Raw genomic sequence first — 16835 nt, forward strand, 5'->3', positions numbered from 1 at the left:
CAAAACCATAAAACAAGAACACACCCATTAACTCCCCCAAATAGATCTTAATCTTTGCATTCAAAGTGACAGTAAGTTCCAAAAATTTGTGTTAGGGAAGTCACGAGGGACCTACTAGGGTGGCGAAAATCTATATCTGGATCTGGACGGTGACATTACAGGTGTTAACTATGTAAAAACTAGCCATGCTGTATAAGTTACGCTTCAACTCTTTAAAAAAGGTAAGTGTTCAATAAACAGAATGGAAAAGAAGTTGGCACGTCACTCGAGCGAGATCGCAGATGTCTCATTTCTGACGTAACATTACGTGTACTGAGAGTCAGCCTAAAAAAGTCTGACAACTCCGGGCTGAGCACTACGAAACTACCACTCCCAGCATACTTTGCCCGCTTGCCCGCTCCGCAGTTCACCGGAGAGAGGCAAAGGATCAGAAAGCTGGGGTTCCGGCCTGGGGACGGGGGTGGGGAGGCGCAGGCGCAGAAGCGCTCGCCACACGCCCTCCCTCCCCCCCCCCCCGCCCCCACCGCCGCCTTCCTCGGGCGTCCCAGGTTGTATCGCGTGAGGGCCGCAGCCAATAAGGAGGCGGAAGTGACGGACCGGTTCGCCGCCAGCGGCAGCTGCTACGAGGCTGAAGGCGGAGTGGACTGGTGTTCTGGAGGTACTGGTTCCCCACTTTTCAGGTATCACCGAGAGCTCAGGTGAGGCAGAGGGCAGTGTAAAAAGACCAGCCACCGCTTCCCGGTGCTAGTGGACACACCGCCACTCAGCATCCGGCCGGGGCGGGGGAGGGGCGCGGCCGAGGCGCGGGTGTCACTGACGCGGGGGAGGCTTTGGCGCATGCGCCCCGGGCGGCGTTGAAGCGGGGCTGCCTGAACTCTGCCCTCGTTTGTCCCTGGGGGCTCAGGGAGTGGCTGGGATGCTTTTGGGAAGGTACCTGAGGTGCAGTTAAGGATAAGGCTCCTTGGTTGTTTTGACGGCCGCACGTAGAGGCATCAAGGAAATGGTTAGGTAATTTAAGAACAAGTCCCTTTCCAACGTTCCGTTTGAACTGAAAAAGGGAAGAGTCAGAGGCTTGTGGTTTGAAGAATGAAAAGTTATCAGGATGCTACACCATCACCTTTGCCCTTTCTGAGTGTGGTGAACGCCACCACCTGCCCCCAGAACAGCTCTTGTTAATCGCTTCTGCTCAGCATTAAATTCTGGGCTCATGCTATAAAACTCCAGGGATAGGCATCAGCTATGCCCCTAGTAAGAACAGGTTCTGATGTGCAAGTCATTGTTTAATATCCGGTTTTCTGCCTCATCCAGCACCTGTACAGAGGGTCACAGTCCTACTAACATTTTTCTTGGGAGGTAGAGCGTGTGAAATTCTTACTGTGTTTGAAATATTTAAAATTTAAATATTTCTTTAAAAATATTTTAAAGAAGTATTTAAAAGCTTTAAAATTTTGTAGCATTTAAGAGGAACTTACTATTTGGTTTTTTAAAGTCAGAAGTACTTTTGAAACTTAAAGTTTTGGGACAAAACTTTGAAACTTAAGCTAGGCACGTGTTTATTCAATGTTCAGTATTTTTTGAGCACCTGCTGCGTTCCAAGCACTGCTAGTTCTGAGGGTACAAAGGTGAAATCAAGTATGCTTTTCAACTGGTTTTCCTGCGAAGAAAAAGGAATCAGAAGTGAAGTTTGCAACAAGACTATTTCTCTTCGATTCTACATTTATAGAGCGTCTGTATGGGCCAGACTGTGTCAAAAGCTGGGTGAATGAGTTCACAGTTTATTCAGATTTTTTAAAGTGCTTCAGTAGTATTTGCAGATATATCATAGTTAATTGAGATGCAGCAGCCTCCTGCTTTGACAGGCAAGCTATAATTCATGTTTCTGTGGTAATAACCCAGGGGTACACGTAAAATTGCCATCTGATTGTTGCTGGTAGAAAGTAATAGTTTTCTTTAAAAATATATAATTGAGATCAATCTTCCTTTCTAATCTGAATTAGATTCTGTTTTTAAAGTCGTATTTTACATAGAGGAGTGGTGAAAAAATCAATATTCTTTTTAATGTTTAGAGTGTTAAATTGTTTTACATCAAAGTCAAGAACACTGATTGTCAGTAAGTCAATACCAATATCAGTCTTTGTGGCCTCGTGGATTTTGTTAGGTAATCGGAGAACAGGAATGGAAACTAAAGCTTAGGCAACATGAGGCGCTGTTCTTTACATAAATTGTAATAACCTCTTTTAGGAGTTCAAGAAATGAAAATCATTTAGGCAGAGACCAGGAAAAATACATCTTTTACTCAACTCTGCTCTTTACTGAAGCCAAGTTTGCTACGTGTATGTTTGTGTAAAATCTCACTGCAGTTAAACTTTGCCATTGTTCACAGTCGTTTCTGCTTTACTTCCCCTTGGTAGGGAATGCTGATGGTCAGTGTATGCCACTAAGTGTGACTGCACCTACTCATTTCTCTCTGGTCTGGTGATGGTGTTAAAGACTTGTCTTTGTTTTAGTGTAGTAAAACGCACACTAGGTCAGAAGCACCTAAACTTTGCTCTAAGTAGTTGCTGAGTGGTGTAACTATAACCTATTGAAAATTAAATTGGAAAAACACTTAATTAAAAATTCTGAAGCGTAACATGAAGTGCTTGGTTGTCAGCAGAACTCTTTGTGGACTACAAATTACACTTGCTAGAATTTTTGAAAATAAGAGAGAAAATTTTACTTAGTGTTTGTACTTTTTTCCCCCTAACTTTATAAACCTTCTCCCCAGCACCAAGGCTGAACCGTACCATTTAGAAAAATGGAAGCTAATGCATCTGTTGACATGTTTTCAAAAGTCTTGGAGAATCAGTTGCTTCAGACTACCAAACTAGTGGAAGAACATTTGGATTCTGAAATTCAGAAACTGGATCAGATGGACGAAGATGAATTGGAACGCCTCAAAGAAAAGAGACTTGAGGCACTAAGGAAAGCTCAACAGCAGAAACAAGTAACCTCTCTGCCCTGCTTTCTGAAATTGCTATAACAGTATGCTCCTAACAACTTATATATATGTGTGCTGCAGTAGTTACATTTCAATCCTCATTTTTAGGGTGTTTTTGACCTCAAAGTACCTATCATTGTTAAAAATATGCTCCAGAAAAAGATCAGTTTTAAAGACACTTAGTTAGCCTGATCAGTATGTTAATCCACAGTCAAGTAAGACAAACGTGTGCACAAGATCATTTTCTGAGCTCAGATTTGCATGGTTGAGACAAGAGTGGACTAGGAAGAACGCTAGGAGCAATAGGAGTCAGTGGTTTCCCTTCCAGGTAGTAGTAAAGCCTGTCATACTTTAGCTGTGCTCAAAGCAAACTGGAAAAGAGCTGTAAGGCAACTTACATTAAAGAAAGTTTTACTTCAGTCGTTTTCAATGCAATGTTTAATTATGTGGCTTATTTATTCAAAAGAATGCATGCTGTGTCACAAAGAAAGGTGGCCACAGCTCTATGCTTATTGGTTTCTTAGAGTGTAAGTGTGTAACGGACTTGTAGACTCTGATCAAAGCCAACTGGGTTAAATTCTGCAAATTGAATTTTGATTAAAAAATGTTTCCATTGGTTTAAGTTACATTGAAATACATTGTCACCAACTCTGGTTCCTCTTCAGTTGGCTGTGAGTAAAGCATAAGCTTTAACTTTTCTGAAGAAACAGGAAATTTTGTTTGTGCTGCTATAGTGTCTCTTTGATAACATTTACACCATCACTGTTTAGAATTGCAACAAAAAAGAATCTTTTAAATGTGACTGAGTTCTAATTTTTATATCTTGAGTTGTCTAAAATGGGGGGGGGGGTGTGTGTGTGTGTATATATATATATTGTTTTGAATATATATATATATATATAGTTTTGAAACCAGTCTACTTTTCTTAATATAATGGTATTAATTGTTTAAGGTAATATATGATGAGATTCTGCTACAAACTCATATTTCATGATCACAGTTAAGTACACTACTAATTGCTAATGCTAAACCTCTTTTTAAGGTTGTCCTGACTAGGATATTTTTGTAGAAAGACTTTGAATCTACTGGATTTGCATTGAGGGACATACATTAATGTCTTAAATGAAGTTGCAGCAGTTAAAAACAATAGTCTGAATATTTATAATTAAAAACCAACTGAAGCAAGGAGACTTTAGGGCTTTATTAATATACAAGTCAATTTAAAATGAATTTACCATGGAGTAACTCAGAGGGTTTTATTTTAGAGCTTTCATTTGCATTTTAATAGATTTTTTTTATTAAAATGTTTTCTGAAGAAGTAAGTAAGAAGCCTTAATGGTTTTTATAGATGCTCTTTTTGAAAGAGTAATGTAGATGTATAGTAATTCTGATTTTCTGATCCATGAGGGTATTGGGGAAATCAGTGTATGCAGTGATATAAGCATTTAATTGGCCTATGCTAATCAGTATTCCTCAGTCAACCAAACACCCACCTGCTGTTAGAGCAGCTAGAGATGTAGGACTTAAGTATGGAGCAGAAAGACAAGGTGAGAAATAGAAAGAGCCCGCCAGAGGGTTGGGTGATAGCCATGAAGTGAGAGCCAGGGGCTGCCCACCTGCCGGGCCTCAGGGAGGCTCAGGCTGCACTGTTAACTGTGCCCATCCTGCCGAATCCATTCAGCAGATACCTGTGGAGCACATGCTCTGTGAGAGGAACTGTACTGAGAGTGCAGCCATGCGGCGTCTTGGGAGAGAAGCTGCGCATTGCTGGAGGTTCAGAGTGGGCTTGCCTCCGTCTAAGGAACTTGGACAGTTCAGGTCTTCAGCCTGTTGGTTAAACACATGATAATAAATAATGAAAAGAAATAGCAGTTTTTTAAAAAACAGAAAAATACTCTTTTTTTAAGGGCACATGTCGTTGGTGAACCGAGAAAGGAGTCATGAAATGTCATGTCATTAAGGAATTGTATTTGAGAGTTTAAACTGTTTATAGAAGCTTTACCAAAGAAATGTCACCAAAGGAGAATATATCAGGGCCTCTTGTGAGTGTGAGCTCAGTGTAAGCGAATCTGAAATGGATACCAAAACCATGAATGCAGTCTGGGCTGTGTTAGCTTAAGTCCAGAGGAGGAGGGCAGCTGGCACCCCTGCTCCTTTCTAGTTGGATCGCTTCTGGAGGGCTGCATTCAGACTAATGCCACATTTGAAAGGGACGTGGAGGAGTTAGACTATGTTCAGAGGAGGACAACCAGGAGCGTAAGAAGTCTAGAAATCGTTTCATATGAGAAACAGTCAAAAGGAAATGGAAATGTTCAATTTAGGGAAGGGAGGACATAGGCAAGACGAGGTATTGAAGGGCAGACGTGTGAAAGAGAGATTAGAAGTTTTCTCTCTAATCTTAGGTCCAAGCTGGGATCCACAGACCAAAGTTACGGATATATTGCAGTTCAGTGTGAGACGACCTTTCTAAAAATTAGAGAATACGTGTACAAATGCTTTTTAAGCACATGTGCCAGACACTGTTATAGTTATTTTCATGTTGATTTTCTGTTTTCATAACAACTCAATGAGATAGTTGCTTTATGATTTCTACTTTACAAATGAGGAAATTGAGACTCAGAGAGGTTATTAGAATTCATAGCCTAATAAGTGGTAGAAGGCATTTGAGCCCATGCCTCTGCCTGCAGGCCCGGTGCTCTTTTTGTTAAAACCAGCTGCCTGGAAAAGGAAACAAGCTTCCAGTTGAGGCAATAAGTGTCCTGCCACCAGAAAGGTTCAAGAAGCCGAAAGGTCTGACAGGCGTGGTTGATAAGGGTTGAGATACTGGTTTGGGAAGTTGGATTGATGACCTGTGAGATCTTAATTGTTTCTGGACACCGTCTGAGGAGACAACTTTTTCTTCCTAGGATGTTACCCGTTGGTGGCGAGTATAGGAAGGTTCCTGCCTCTCTGGGGTAATCATCAAGAGCACACAGCTTCAGAACCACAGTAACCCCTCTCCCCCTTCCCTGATCCCCAGAAACTGACTTTACCTCATGAGCATTAGTTTTAAAAACTTTGTAGTGACTCAGATCAAATGCTTCTGATTTTAGTAGTTTGAGTGCAAAGAAATTAAATAGATGATTACATTCTAAGTCTCTTGAGTCTAAATTTTTATTTTCGAAGTCCTAAGAAAACATACATGTTTCAAGTTACCAAGACAGATAGTTGTCTTAAATATGAGCCATGCTATGGAGATAATTACTGCCCATAGACTGTTTTTCCATGGATACTAGATACATAGGAAAGCAAATCAATAAAAGGAATTTATTAATCTAGAAAACAAAATCGACTTCATTAGAAACTATTATGGTGGTTTACACACAAAATGTAAAGTGGTATTGAAAGAGATATTACAAATGTGTAATATTTCCCTTTTCTTCAAATTAGGAATGGCTTTCAAAAGGACATGGAGAATACAGAGAAATCCCTAGCGAGAGAGACTTTTTTCAAGAAGTAAAGGAGAGTAAAAAAGTGGTTTGCCATTTCTACAGAGACTCCACATTCAGGTAACTGTTTCCATCAGTGACTTTTTTAAACATGATGAGATCTTTGAATAGAGGTATACTGACTTAATAGAGAAATTAAGAAAAATAAAAGGAACTACTTCCTAGAAGTAATAGAAGTCTGTACTATAGAAGTCTGTACATTAAAGTTAAGCAATTGTTATTTTAAAGGTTACCTTAAAAACCAGTGACATACAAAAGTATAAATGAACTTTATTGAAAATCAAGAATATTTCCAGAGAAATGGCTATTTTCTGAATTATATTTTCACTAGCTAACCTTAAAAACATTTTAGAAATAGACGCTTAATTTTTTTATGAATGCAACAGAAATTATTTCTACTTTTTTTTTCCTACTATTATGATATAGCCACAGTGTTGGGAATGGGCATCAACACCTTGAATACCCGCTCTGAATTCATTCACTCCTTCTCAGCTAGCAGCTCATGGGGAGACAATGGCTTGAGCCTTTCACCAGAAGCACAGTTGGGACTGCTAGGCGTGGCTGGAAGGAGAAGAAAGTGATTTCTCTTAGACCAACCCATGTCTGCACACCATTCTGTGGAGGCAGATCCCTTGTAAAAAGAAAATACCCCCACAAGAGGTTATGACTTAAGCCAGACGACTCAAGCCTTTTCTTTTTTAAGCCCCAAAATTTGATTAGTTGCCAACATTTAAAAATTTAGAGAGACCTCATTTTTAAAAATCTTGATTTCAGAATTTTTTTAAAAAACTACAAAACTTGATAATAACAGACCTAGAACTCAGTATGAAAGCAATTTGCTGATGCTGAGTGACAGCTGCCTCCCTTAGACGGACAGACACTCCACTGTACAGTCTCTCATTCCCTGTCGTCTCAGCCCTGCCCACTTCTCTCATTTGCATAGCATGCCTGGCCCTTGTCTTACCCTCACTGTGCAACAACTTGGTTATTAGTTAACCCCTTTCAGAGATTGATCGCCTGGGATTTATTGACTAAGAAAATAAAAATGAAAGAAAATTTTGAGATGGTGAAATCTCCTATAAGGGAAAGTGGGAGAGGGGATTAGGAAGGTAAAAGAGAATCAAGGAAATCCTCTGCCATTGTGGTACACTGTCATCTCCCCTGGGCACGCATTCCTTAACTTGCCAACCTCTGACGTATGTGATGAGGTGGTTTATTGGTACCCTATCAATCTATAAGGTTATTGTTTGTTCACTTGTTTATTAAATGTCTTTGCCTGCTAGATTGTTAGTTTTGTGAAGGTAGGGAGTTTACCTGTATTGTGGCCCACTGTGGTCTGGATTCCTAGCCCTAGAACAGCAATGGCTGACACATACTGGGTACTATGTATGTACATTTGATGGATATGTAAACAATGCAGCACTAACAGTACTTACGTTCAAACAAAACTGAAAAATCAAAGTTTACATCATCAGTGAATGTATATATATTTATGTACCAGAGTTCCTAGCACATAGTGGGCTGGATGCTTTCATGTATAAAATCCAGGAACATTCACAATGACCCTTTGAGGTGAGTAGATATAACTCCTATGCTTCTTGTGTGCAGACCAAGACTTGGAGAGATTAAGTAACTCAACTAATGTCTCTCAGCTAATGAATGATAAAAGAGGATTTGAATCGAGGTTTTTAGTCTCATGCTGTTTTAACTACACCATGACTGCTGCTTCTGCAATTTACTAAATGGATTAATTGGCAAATGGCACATAGACTTATTTAAAATAGGTTTCATATTACTCGAGTAAAACCATGGAGTTAATTTATGTACAAATTTGCAAGAACATATTCTCATATATCAGTTGATTCATCATTTGTTTTGAGCTTCATTCAAAAACCATTTGTTAATTTCTTCTCTCATACCATTTTTCACTAAAATCTCATTGCTGCACTACAGAGGTGATATATGAAAAGATACGTTCAGAGGGAAAGTGATGAGGCATCAAGGTTATAAGAAACACTATGGACCCAAACCAAATTCAGGAAAAACTACACCAAGAAGTGCCCCAAAAGCCTACTAGTAAAAACAGCTCTGGAGCATTTGGTGTCTTAGCTAAAGCAGTGTTTCTCGGGGCTGGTCCCGTGGCCGAGTGGTTAAGTTCGCGCACTCCGCTTCGTTGGCCCAGGGTTTCGCGGGTTCGGATCCTGGGCGCGGACGTGGCAGCGCTTGTCAAGCCGTTCTGAGGCGGCGTCCCACGTAATGCAACCAGAGGTACTCACAACTAGAATACACAACTATGTCCTGGGGGCCTTTGGGGAGATAAATAAAAAAAGATTGGTGACAGTTGTTAGCTCAGGTGCCAATCTTTAAAAAAAAAAAAAGAGAAAAATTAAAAAAAAAGTAAAGCAGTAGTTCTCAGACTTCTCTGGGCATGAGCGTCACCTGCATGTTTCCCAGCTCCATCCCGAGAATGTTGATTCACATGTATGTTTTAAAAGTTGATAGTAGTGAAGACCTACGGTTAAGAACTGTTTCAGAAACACTAGAGGATTGAGTAGTTTAAAATACATTTTAATTTAAAGAAAATGTCACTTCCATTTTCTTCTTCAGTAGAAGGTGGCTTCATAAAAGTTACTAGTGATACTTTTCATTTCTTTAGAACCTCAATGACCATATTTATAGCCCTTGTCCTTAATATACTTCTGACTGACCAGGTTACACGGAAGTGTTCCTTCTCAGTGACACTGTTCAGTCTTTCTTAATGACTTTCAAATATGGCACTGTATGTACATTTCTAACTCGGGAAAGTCTCTTCTGGGTTCTGGCAAGTTAAAATTTGTCATCCTTCGAGCTCCCTGTATGAGATACCAGGAAACATGCATACAGAAATGACAATTTGTTCTTACCATGAACATGATGACTTCATGAACTATCTATAACTTAAGGCATATATTGAATATTTTGTTTTTTATAAATATAGTTAGGGCAAATCTGACTGTTTTTGTACCCCTCATAATCAGACAGCTAACCTGTGAGGTGGAAATGAGGTCATCTGACACAGGCATAGGTTGGCTGCCAAATTATGAGACTCAGCCAAAAAAACTGTAAAATTAGATGTACCATAAATATTAATGATAGTTATTTTAAACAAGAAATCTGTTGCTTTAGCTTTTGATTGTCTATATGTTGTTTTTTACAGGTGTAAAATACTAGACAGACATTTGGTGATACTGTCCAAGAAACATCTTGAGACCAAATTTTTGAAGCTGAATGTGGAAAAAGCACCTTTCCTTTGTGAGAGACTGCGTATCAAAGTCATTCCTACACTAGCACTGGTAAAAGATGGGAAAACACAAGATTATGTTGTTGGATTCACTGACCTAGGAAATACAGATGACTTCACCACAGAAACTTTAGAGTGGAGGCTTGGTTGTTCCGATATTCTTAATTACAGGTAACTTGGCAAACAATAGATTTATTTTAATTCGCATATTCAGTCAATATTTTTAGAGAGGATTTTTTTATATTAACATTTATTTTATGGAACTAGGATCTTTTGGCTGAGATGTAGAAAAACTTTCACAAAGGAAAAGCATATTTCTTAAAGTGTACATTATTGTTAGCATGATCTTACAACAAAATCACAGTTATAGATATTGAATCTTGGAGTACACCTGGCTATAAAAGTTTTCAACCTAACAGAACCTACTGAATCTAATTCTCTATTAATCTGGAAAGCCAAAGTGACACTCCAGAATTGACTCTTCCCTGATTTAAACCAGATTTCTAAAATTGTTAATGACGTGTTTTTAAACATTAGATTTTTACTGTGGATATTCCTGCCTCACTTGTAGAATCTGATAAAATATATAGAATCTCATTTCTGTGCTTCGCTTAAATTACTTTCTAAGGGGAACAGTCTCAGTTTGAAAATAGTTTAAAATCCATCTTCCATTTTTCGTTCATCTCTTTGTCCACTTCTCCAGACAAATAATTTATCAGAGCATATCATCTTGTCTTTTGTGCCTGTTCTTGATTTTCAAAAATAGCAGGTAAAATTGTGCAATAATTGTGGAATTATCATTCCACAGTCATAGTGCCTTTCAATAAGTGGAAAGTTCTCTCGTCTTTTCACTCCCCCTCCCCATTTTTCTCTAAATCTCTCCTACATATGCCTAAATCATTCCTACATTGTAGAAATTGATTTTGGAGTTTATTTTCTTAATATTAAATAAAATATTAATATTTAGTGAATTATTTTGAAATGATTTCAAACTTGAAGCAAGTTGGAAAGTAGTACTAAGAATTATCATATACCTTTCACCCATATTCCCCAATTTTAAACATTTTCTATTTGTTTTATCATTCTCTTTCTAGATACATGTAAATTTTTCTCAGAACCATATGAGTGGGAGTGGTGGATGTGTTGTCCCTTTAATCCTAAATATTTCCATGTGTATTTCCTAAGAACAAGAACATTTTCTTATATAATCAATACAATTACTAAAGCAGGACATATTATGTAATTTACAGACCTTATTTAAATTCTACCATTGTCCCAATAATGTCCTCCATATCAAAAAATGTGTTGTATGTAGTTACTGTGTGTTTTTAGTTTCCATTAACCTCTAACAACTTGATACTTTTCCTTTATTTTTCAATACTCGGATATTCTTGAAGAGTACAAGCTAGTTATTTTATAGAGCATCTCCTGATTTGGATTTGTCTAACGTTTTAAGATTAGATTCAGATTATGCGTTTTTTCACAGGTATGTTATGAAAGTGATGTTGTATTGTTCCCTCTCAGTGCACCATATCAGGAGGCATGTGGTGGTTTGTCTTATTTCTGGTGGTGATAACTGAGCACTGGTTAACCAGTTGTCTACCAGGCTTCTCCATATCCTATATTAATTTACTTTTTCATTTTTTATATTAGAATGGGCTATGGATTATTTTATTCATTGGGTTATAGTCTGTTACTATTATTATTTACTTTAAAGCTCAGATTGCCCCATATTTGGCCAGTGAGAGCCTCTTTCATGCTGGCTTCTCCAGCCTTTTGACATGTCCCCATAATTCTTCTGAGCACTTTCTTTCTGGTACAAATAAGATGTTTTGGGGGGGCTCATGTTGTACTCTCCTTAGAATTGGCTGTTTCTCCAAAGACCGGTGGTTCCTTTCAGTGGCAAATGATATTTCAAAATCGAGATCTAGGTGCTGGGAATATTGCCAGATATTTTTGAAAGAAAAAATTATCTCATTTCACTTATTTTTCAAGCATGATGGAAAAGAGTTTCATACCAATTCAAGGTTAATGATAATGAATTCCATGAGTTTTGTTATGTCTGTAGAGATCTAAACATTAAAAGATGTTAACAGTCTTAACAGGCTGTCAAAAATAGAACACCATTTTCCTTTGTCATTCTCACAGTGAAAAGAATCAAATACAGGTTCAGCATATCCAAAACAGATGGAAGAAACTCTGATTTCCTTCCATGCCTTTCAGTCAGAAATTCTGTTGGTGCCTCCTCTGAAATTTAATTAGTAATTAATCATAAATGAGAAAATAAAACATTGATCTAATATATTTAGTAGTACAAAATGAGGTTTAAAACTATTAACCATGAGTATGAATAATATACCTCTTCCTTAACACCAGCACGTTAAAGAAAATTTTACTCTATATGTTACAGAGAGGAAGAAAAGAGATTTTTGTGCAGTTTAGTCTACCAACTTTACTAAATCATAAAGAATAAATGGTTCTCAAATTTGCTTTATTTTTAGTGGAAATTTAATGGAGCCACCATTTCAAAGCCAAAAGAAATTTGGAACAAACTTCACAAAGCTGGAAAAGAAAACTATCCGAGGAAAGAAATATGATTCAGACTCTGATGATGATTAGAGATCAGTCATAATCCTTTGTTAATTGTCTTTTTATTTCTGCTTATTTCAGAATTAGATGTGTTTTCTAAATTCTGTTGATTTTGATACAGTAGTCATCTAATGGTCATATTCTAGAGTTTTATACAGTTGTAGCACATTGAAGGACATCTTTAATACTTTCTGTGTGGAGCTCATGTTTAAGTTGAGAAAAACATCTGAATTCTTAAATTATCTGGGAAGGATCTGGACTCTATTTTTGAGATTGGTTTTATCACAATATGATTCTTACATCTTTATACCATTCATAACTGTGTTTTTAATCTACTGAATTGGAAATAGAAATTCAGCAAACTATTCCAGGACTAAGTCTTACACATTATTTACTTTATACACCAGGTCAAGTAACATTTACTGGTATAACAGACTGCACTTGTAAATGAATTCTAAACACTCTTCACTTCTGGAATATATTCAAATAACTATTAAAGAACTGCTTATTTATTCTGTATGCTGCATCAACTGATGGCAGCAGAAAGCTCTTTCAGGTTGTGAACATATTGCCTTATTTAAAGGATCCTGATTGCTTGTATTTTAAGACATGCATTAAAAAATAATTAGGCAGTGCTTTGGGAATAACAACATCAAGAGATCTACAGAGTCCTCAGTTAAACAACCGTAACTGGTAAATGTTATTTAAAAAAACATTAAAGTTCCTGGAAATTGTCATAAGAGCATACAGCAAACAAAAACATTTATTCAAGAAAATACTAAATCTTGGTAAGAATAGTGAGTCTCCATGGTATTGAGCCACAACCCTGCACCCTTCCTCCCTGAAGCTTTCAGTGTTAGTCTCAGTTTCTGCCTAGGAGGAGCAGACTACTAGCATTTCTCGTCCCTGCCCCAATTTCTGTGTTACAGAAGGTCTAGAGCAGCAAAGAGGTCTGGAGCTTCCTTCCTCCACCCCGTGCCACTTCTAGCACAGATGTACCCCAGGAATGGCAGACCAAGTATTGCCCAGCTTACTCATAAGATTTGTAGACCACAGGTATCATTCCTAGAAAAGCAGGCTAGTCTCCCACCCACGTCTCTGGGGAGTAGCACAGAGTTCTGCCCGGTGGGAGAAGCAAACTACAAAAACAGCTTCCATAGCACTCCCTAAAGGGACTGACTTTATTTAGAATAGAGTGAGAGAGGAGAAGTTCAAGCCTAAGGGTGTTGCTGTAGACAAAAGAGATTTGGAGGGTGGGGATCGGGGAAAACAAGTAAGAGGAGACTGGTAGCTCCATGATAGCAACAAGCAAAAGGGAAGACCAGTGAGAAGTTTAACAGAGAATGAAAGAGGCAGCTAAGAGTAGTCCTAAGGTTGGAATAAGCCTCAAAGTCTACAAGGGCCTGAATTTGTTTGAATGAAACTGTCTAGCAATTTATGCCCTAGGCATTGTCAAAAGCAATAGAGGGGTCCACTGGCGATCAGTGGATGTTAATAGCAGGGTGTGATAACAGTAGTGGCAGACCAACTAGAACCCTTACAAGGAGATCAGGGAAAGAAACAGTAAAAGAGAGCCCTAGTAAAACTACTGTCCTTGGGGTTGGAGAGGGGAGTCAGGGTGCATGCACATGTCCAGGCTGTACAACCTGGGGAGGAACATCAGAGGCTACACAGTGCAGCGTAAATGGCCTTAAATCGTCCAGCTAAGTCACTAAACAAATAAACAAGCCCTTGGATAGAGGGGAAGATGAGTCTGCAGAGCTGCTATATTATCTAAAATACCAAATTTTCAACAACAAATTAAAAGATCTGCAAAGAAACAAAGTGTGACCCATACACGGGGTGGGGGTCATGGGGAGAAGCAATCAAAACAAACTGCCTTTAAGTGAGCTCAGATGTTGGAAGCAGACAAAAACTTCAAAGCAGCTGTTTTTTAAAAACTTAACAAAAACCATGCCAGAGGTAAAGGAAGGTATAATAATAGTCCATCAAATAGAGAATATTAAAGAGAAATTATTTCAAAAAAACCAAATGGAAATCTCTAGACTTGTACAATAACTGCAATGAATAATTCATTCGAGGGACTGAGCAGTAGATTTGAGCTTGCAGTATAAAAGAATCATCAAATGTGGGTATTAGTGAATACAGATAATGCAATCCAAAAAACAAGAGTAAAACAAAGAAAAATAAACAGTTTCAGAGAAACATGGAACCATCACCGTGTAGTGGGAGTCCCAGAAGGAGAGGAGAAAGAAAACCAGGAGAAAAAATTATTAGAAGAAATAATGCCTAAAAACCCCAAATTTGATGAAAAACATGAAGAAGATCAGCACATTCTTAAAGCAGAATGATCCACACCCAGACGTGTCAGAAGAAAAATATTGAAAGACAAAAATCTTGAAGACACAAAACCCACTTGTACAAGAAAACCTCATTAACGATTGACTTGGAAGCAATGGAGGCCTGAAGGCAGTGGACTGACATGCAAAGTGCTGAATGAGAAAACTGTCAACCAAGAATCTTATATCTAGCAAAACTGTCTTTCAGAAATGAAGGCAAAGTAAGGACATTCTTGCATTTTAAGAATTCATTCTGGGGCTGGCCCTGTGGCTGAGTGTTTAAGTTTGCACACTCTGCTGCAGTGGCCCAGGGTTTCACCGGTTCTAATCCTGAGAACAGACATGGCACCACTCATCAGGCCATGCTGAGGCAGCGTCCCACATAGCGCAACTAAAACTACACAACTATGTACTGAGGGGCTTTGGGAGAAAAAGGAAAAATAAAATCTTAAAAAAAAAATTCGTTCTGAGGAAACTCACCTTACAATAAGTACTAAAGGAGGCTTTTCAAGCTGAAAGGAAGTGAGATCACACAGTAGTTCAAATACTCATGAAAAAATGGAATGCCAGGAAAGATAATTATGTAGGAAATTATAAAAGACGTTGTAATGACCTATTGTCCTTTCTTCTCTCAGCTGACTTAGAAAACAATTCTATAAAATATATAATATGTGTATGATTGTAGTGTTTCATCTGTAACAGAAATGTGACAATAACACCATGAAAGAGGTGGGAGCAAATCTGTATTTCAATAATGAATCCACAGAAAGAGATGAAGACAACGAGAAATGGTAAATTAAAAGGTTAATATAAGAAACTGTAAATGTATACTTGTTTTTTCAACTTTTAAAACAAAATTATAAAATGTATTTATTACAGGAATGTATTGAAACATTTTTAACATAGAGATGCAATATGTATAACAATAACAAAAAGGAAGAAGGAGTAGAGCTTTACAGGAGTAATATTCTATATTTCCCTGGAATTAAATTACTATAAAGCTAAAGTAGATTCCCACAAGATGTATAGTCTAAGGCCTAGAGTAACCACTAAGAAAATAATTCAAAAAATATACAAAAAACGATTATTAAAGGAATTGAAATATTACATTAGAAAATATTCACTTAAAAAAAGAAACCAGAAAAGAAGAACAAAGAAACAAGAAAGATATGACATGCATAGAAAACAAAATGACAAACCTAAATCAACCATATAAATAGTGACACTACACGTGAGTGGATTAAACAATCTTTAGGCAAATGTTGTCACACTGGGTTACAAAACAAGATTAAACTATATGCTGTCCACAGGAGACACACCTTAGAATCAAAGGTACAATGAAAAAGTTATACCATGCAAAGAGCAATCATCAGAGAACTGGAGTGGCTAATCTAATAGAAAAAATAGACTTGAAAATAGAAAGTGTCACTACAGATAAAGAGGGTCATTTTATAGTGATAAAAGAGAATCCATCAAGAAGCTATAACAAATGTAAACATATCTGCACCTCACAACAGAGCCCATAAATTCTTGACAGTTCTGTGTTTTGCTTTCAGAATTCTGAAGCAAAACTTAACAGAATTGAGGGGGAAATAGACAATTCAGCAATAACAGTCCAAGACCTGACCCCACTTTCGGTAATGAATAAGAAGCTAGGCAGAAGATCAGCAAGGAAATAGACTTGAACAGCACTATACGTCTGTACCTCTGTACTGTGTACTATCTATACGCTATACAAGTACACCTAACACCTACAGAGCATTCACACAACAGCAGCACACTCCTCAAGATCACATGGAACTTTCTCCTAGATAAACCATATTTCAGACTATAAAATAAGCCTCAATAAATTCCAAAGTATTGAAATCATGAAAGGTATGTTCTCTGATCACAATGGAGTGAAATTACAAGTGAGTAACAGAAACTTGGGAAATTCAAAGATATGTAGAAATTCATGCACTGCCAAATAACCAATGGGTCAAAGAGAAAAATTAGAAGATAAATTAGTAAGTTCTCTGAGATATATGAAAGTAAAAATGCAATATACCAAAGCTCACGGAATGGCACTAAAGCAGTGCTTATAGGGAAATTTATAACACTACACACCTATGTTACAGATACAAAGATCTCAAATCAATAATCCTCCAACTTAAAACATT

At 37.7% G+C, this 16835-nt stretch overlaps 1 protein-coding gene across 4 annotated transcripts; it reads left to right on the forward strand.

Annotated features, from left to right (window-relative positions):
• Positions 1-326: 326 nt before the first annotated feature.
• Positions 327-12892, forward strand: TXNDC9 (thioredoxin domain containing 9). Of its 4 annotated transcripts, none has more exons than XM_070572044.1 (5): positions 327-680; positions 2768-2986; positions 6410-6528; positions 9665-9919; positions 12250-12892. In XM_070572044.1, exons 2-5 carry the CDS (start codon positions 2798-2800, stop codon positions 12365-12367), a joined length of 681 nt encoding a protein of 226 aa, XP_070428145.1. In that variant the 5' UTR covers positions 327-680; positions 2768-2797; the 3' UTR covers positions 12368-12892. The 4 variants fall into 4 exon arrangements, with proteins under 4 accessions (XP_070428145.1, XP_070428144.1, XP_070428146.1 ...); XM_070572043.1 differs by having other exon boundaries at positions 328-698; XM_070572045.1 differs by having other exon boundaries at positions 337-658.
• Positions 12893-16835: the final 3943 nt, after the last annotated feature.

This window comes from Equus przewalskii, chromosome 14 (genome assembly GCF_037783145.1).
Source record: "Equus przewalskii isolate Varuska chromosome 14, EquPr2, whole genome shotgun sequence".
NCBI lineage: Eukaryota > Metazoa > Chordata > Mammalia > Perissodactyla > Equidae > Equus > Equus przewalskii.

Bases quoted from the DNA above. Each gene is read 5' to 3' on its own strand.
- TXNDC9 (XM_070572044.1), top strand. From the start codon at position 2,798: ATGGAAGCTAATGCATCTGTTGACATGTTTTCAAAAGTCTTGGAGAAT. The intron at 2,987-6,409 runs GTAACCTCTCTG...TCTTCAAATTAG, and splicing joins AAGCTCAACAGCAGAAACAA to GAATGGCTTTCAAAAGGACA. The intron at 9,920-12,249 runs GTAACTTGGCAA...CTTTATTTTTAG, and splicing joins TCCGATATTCTTAATTACAG to TGGAAATTTAATGGAGCCAC.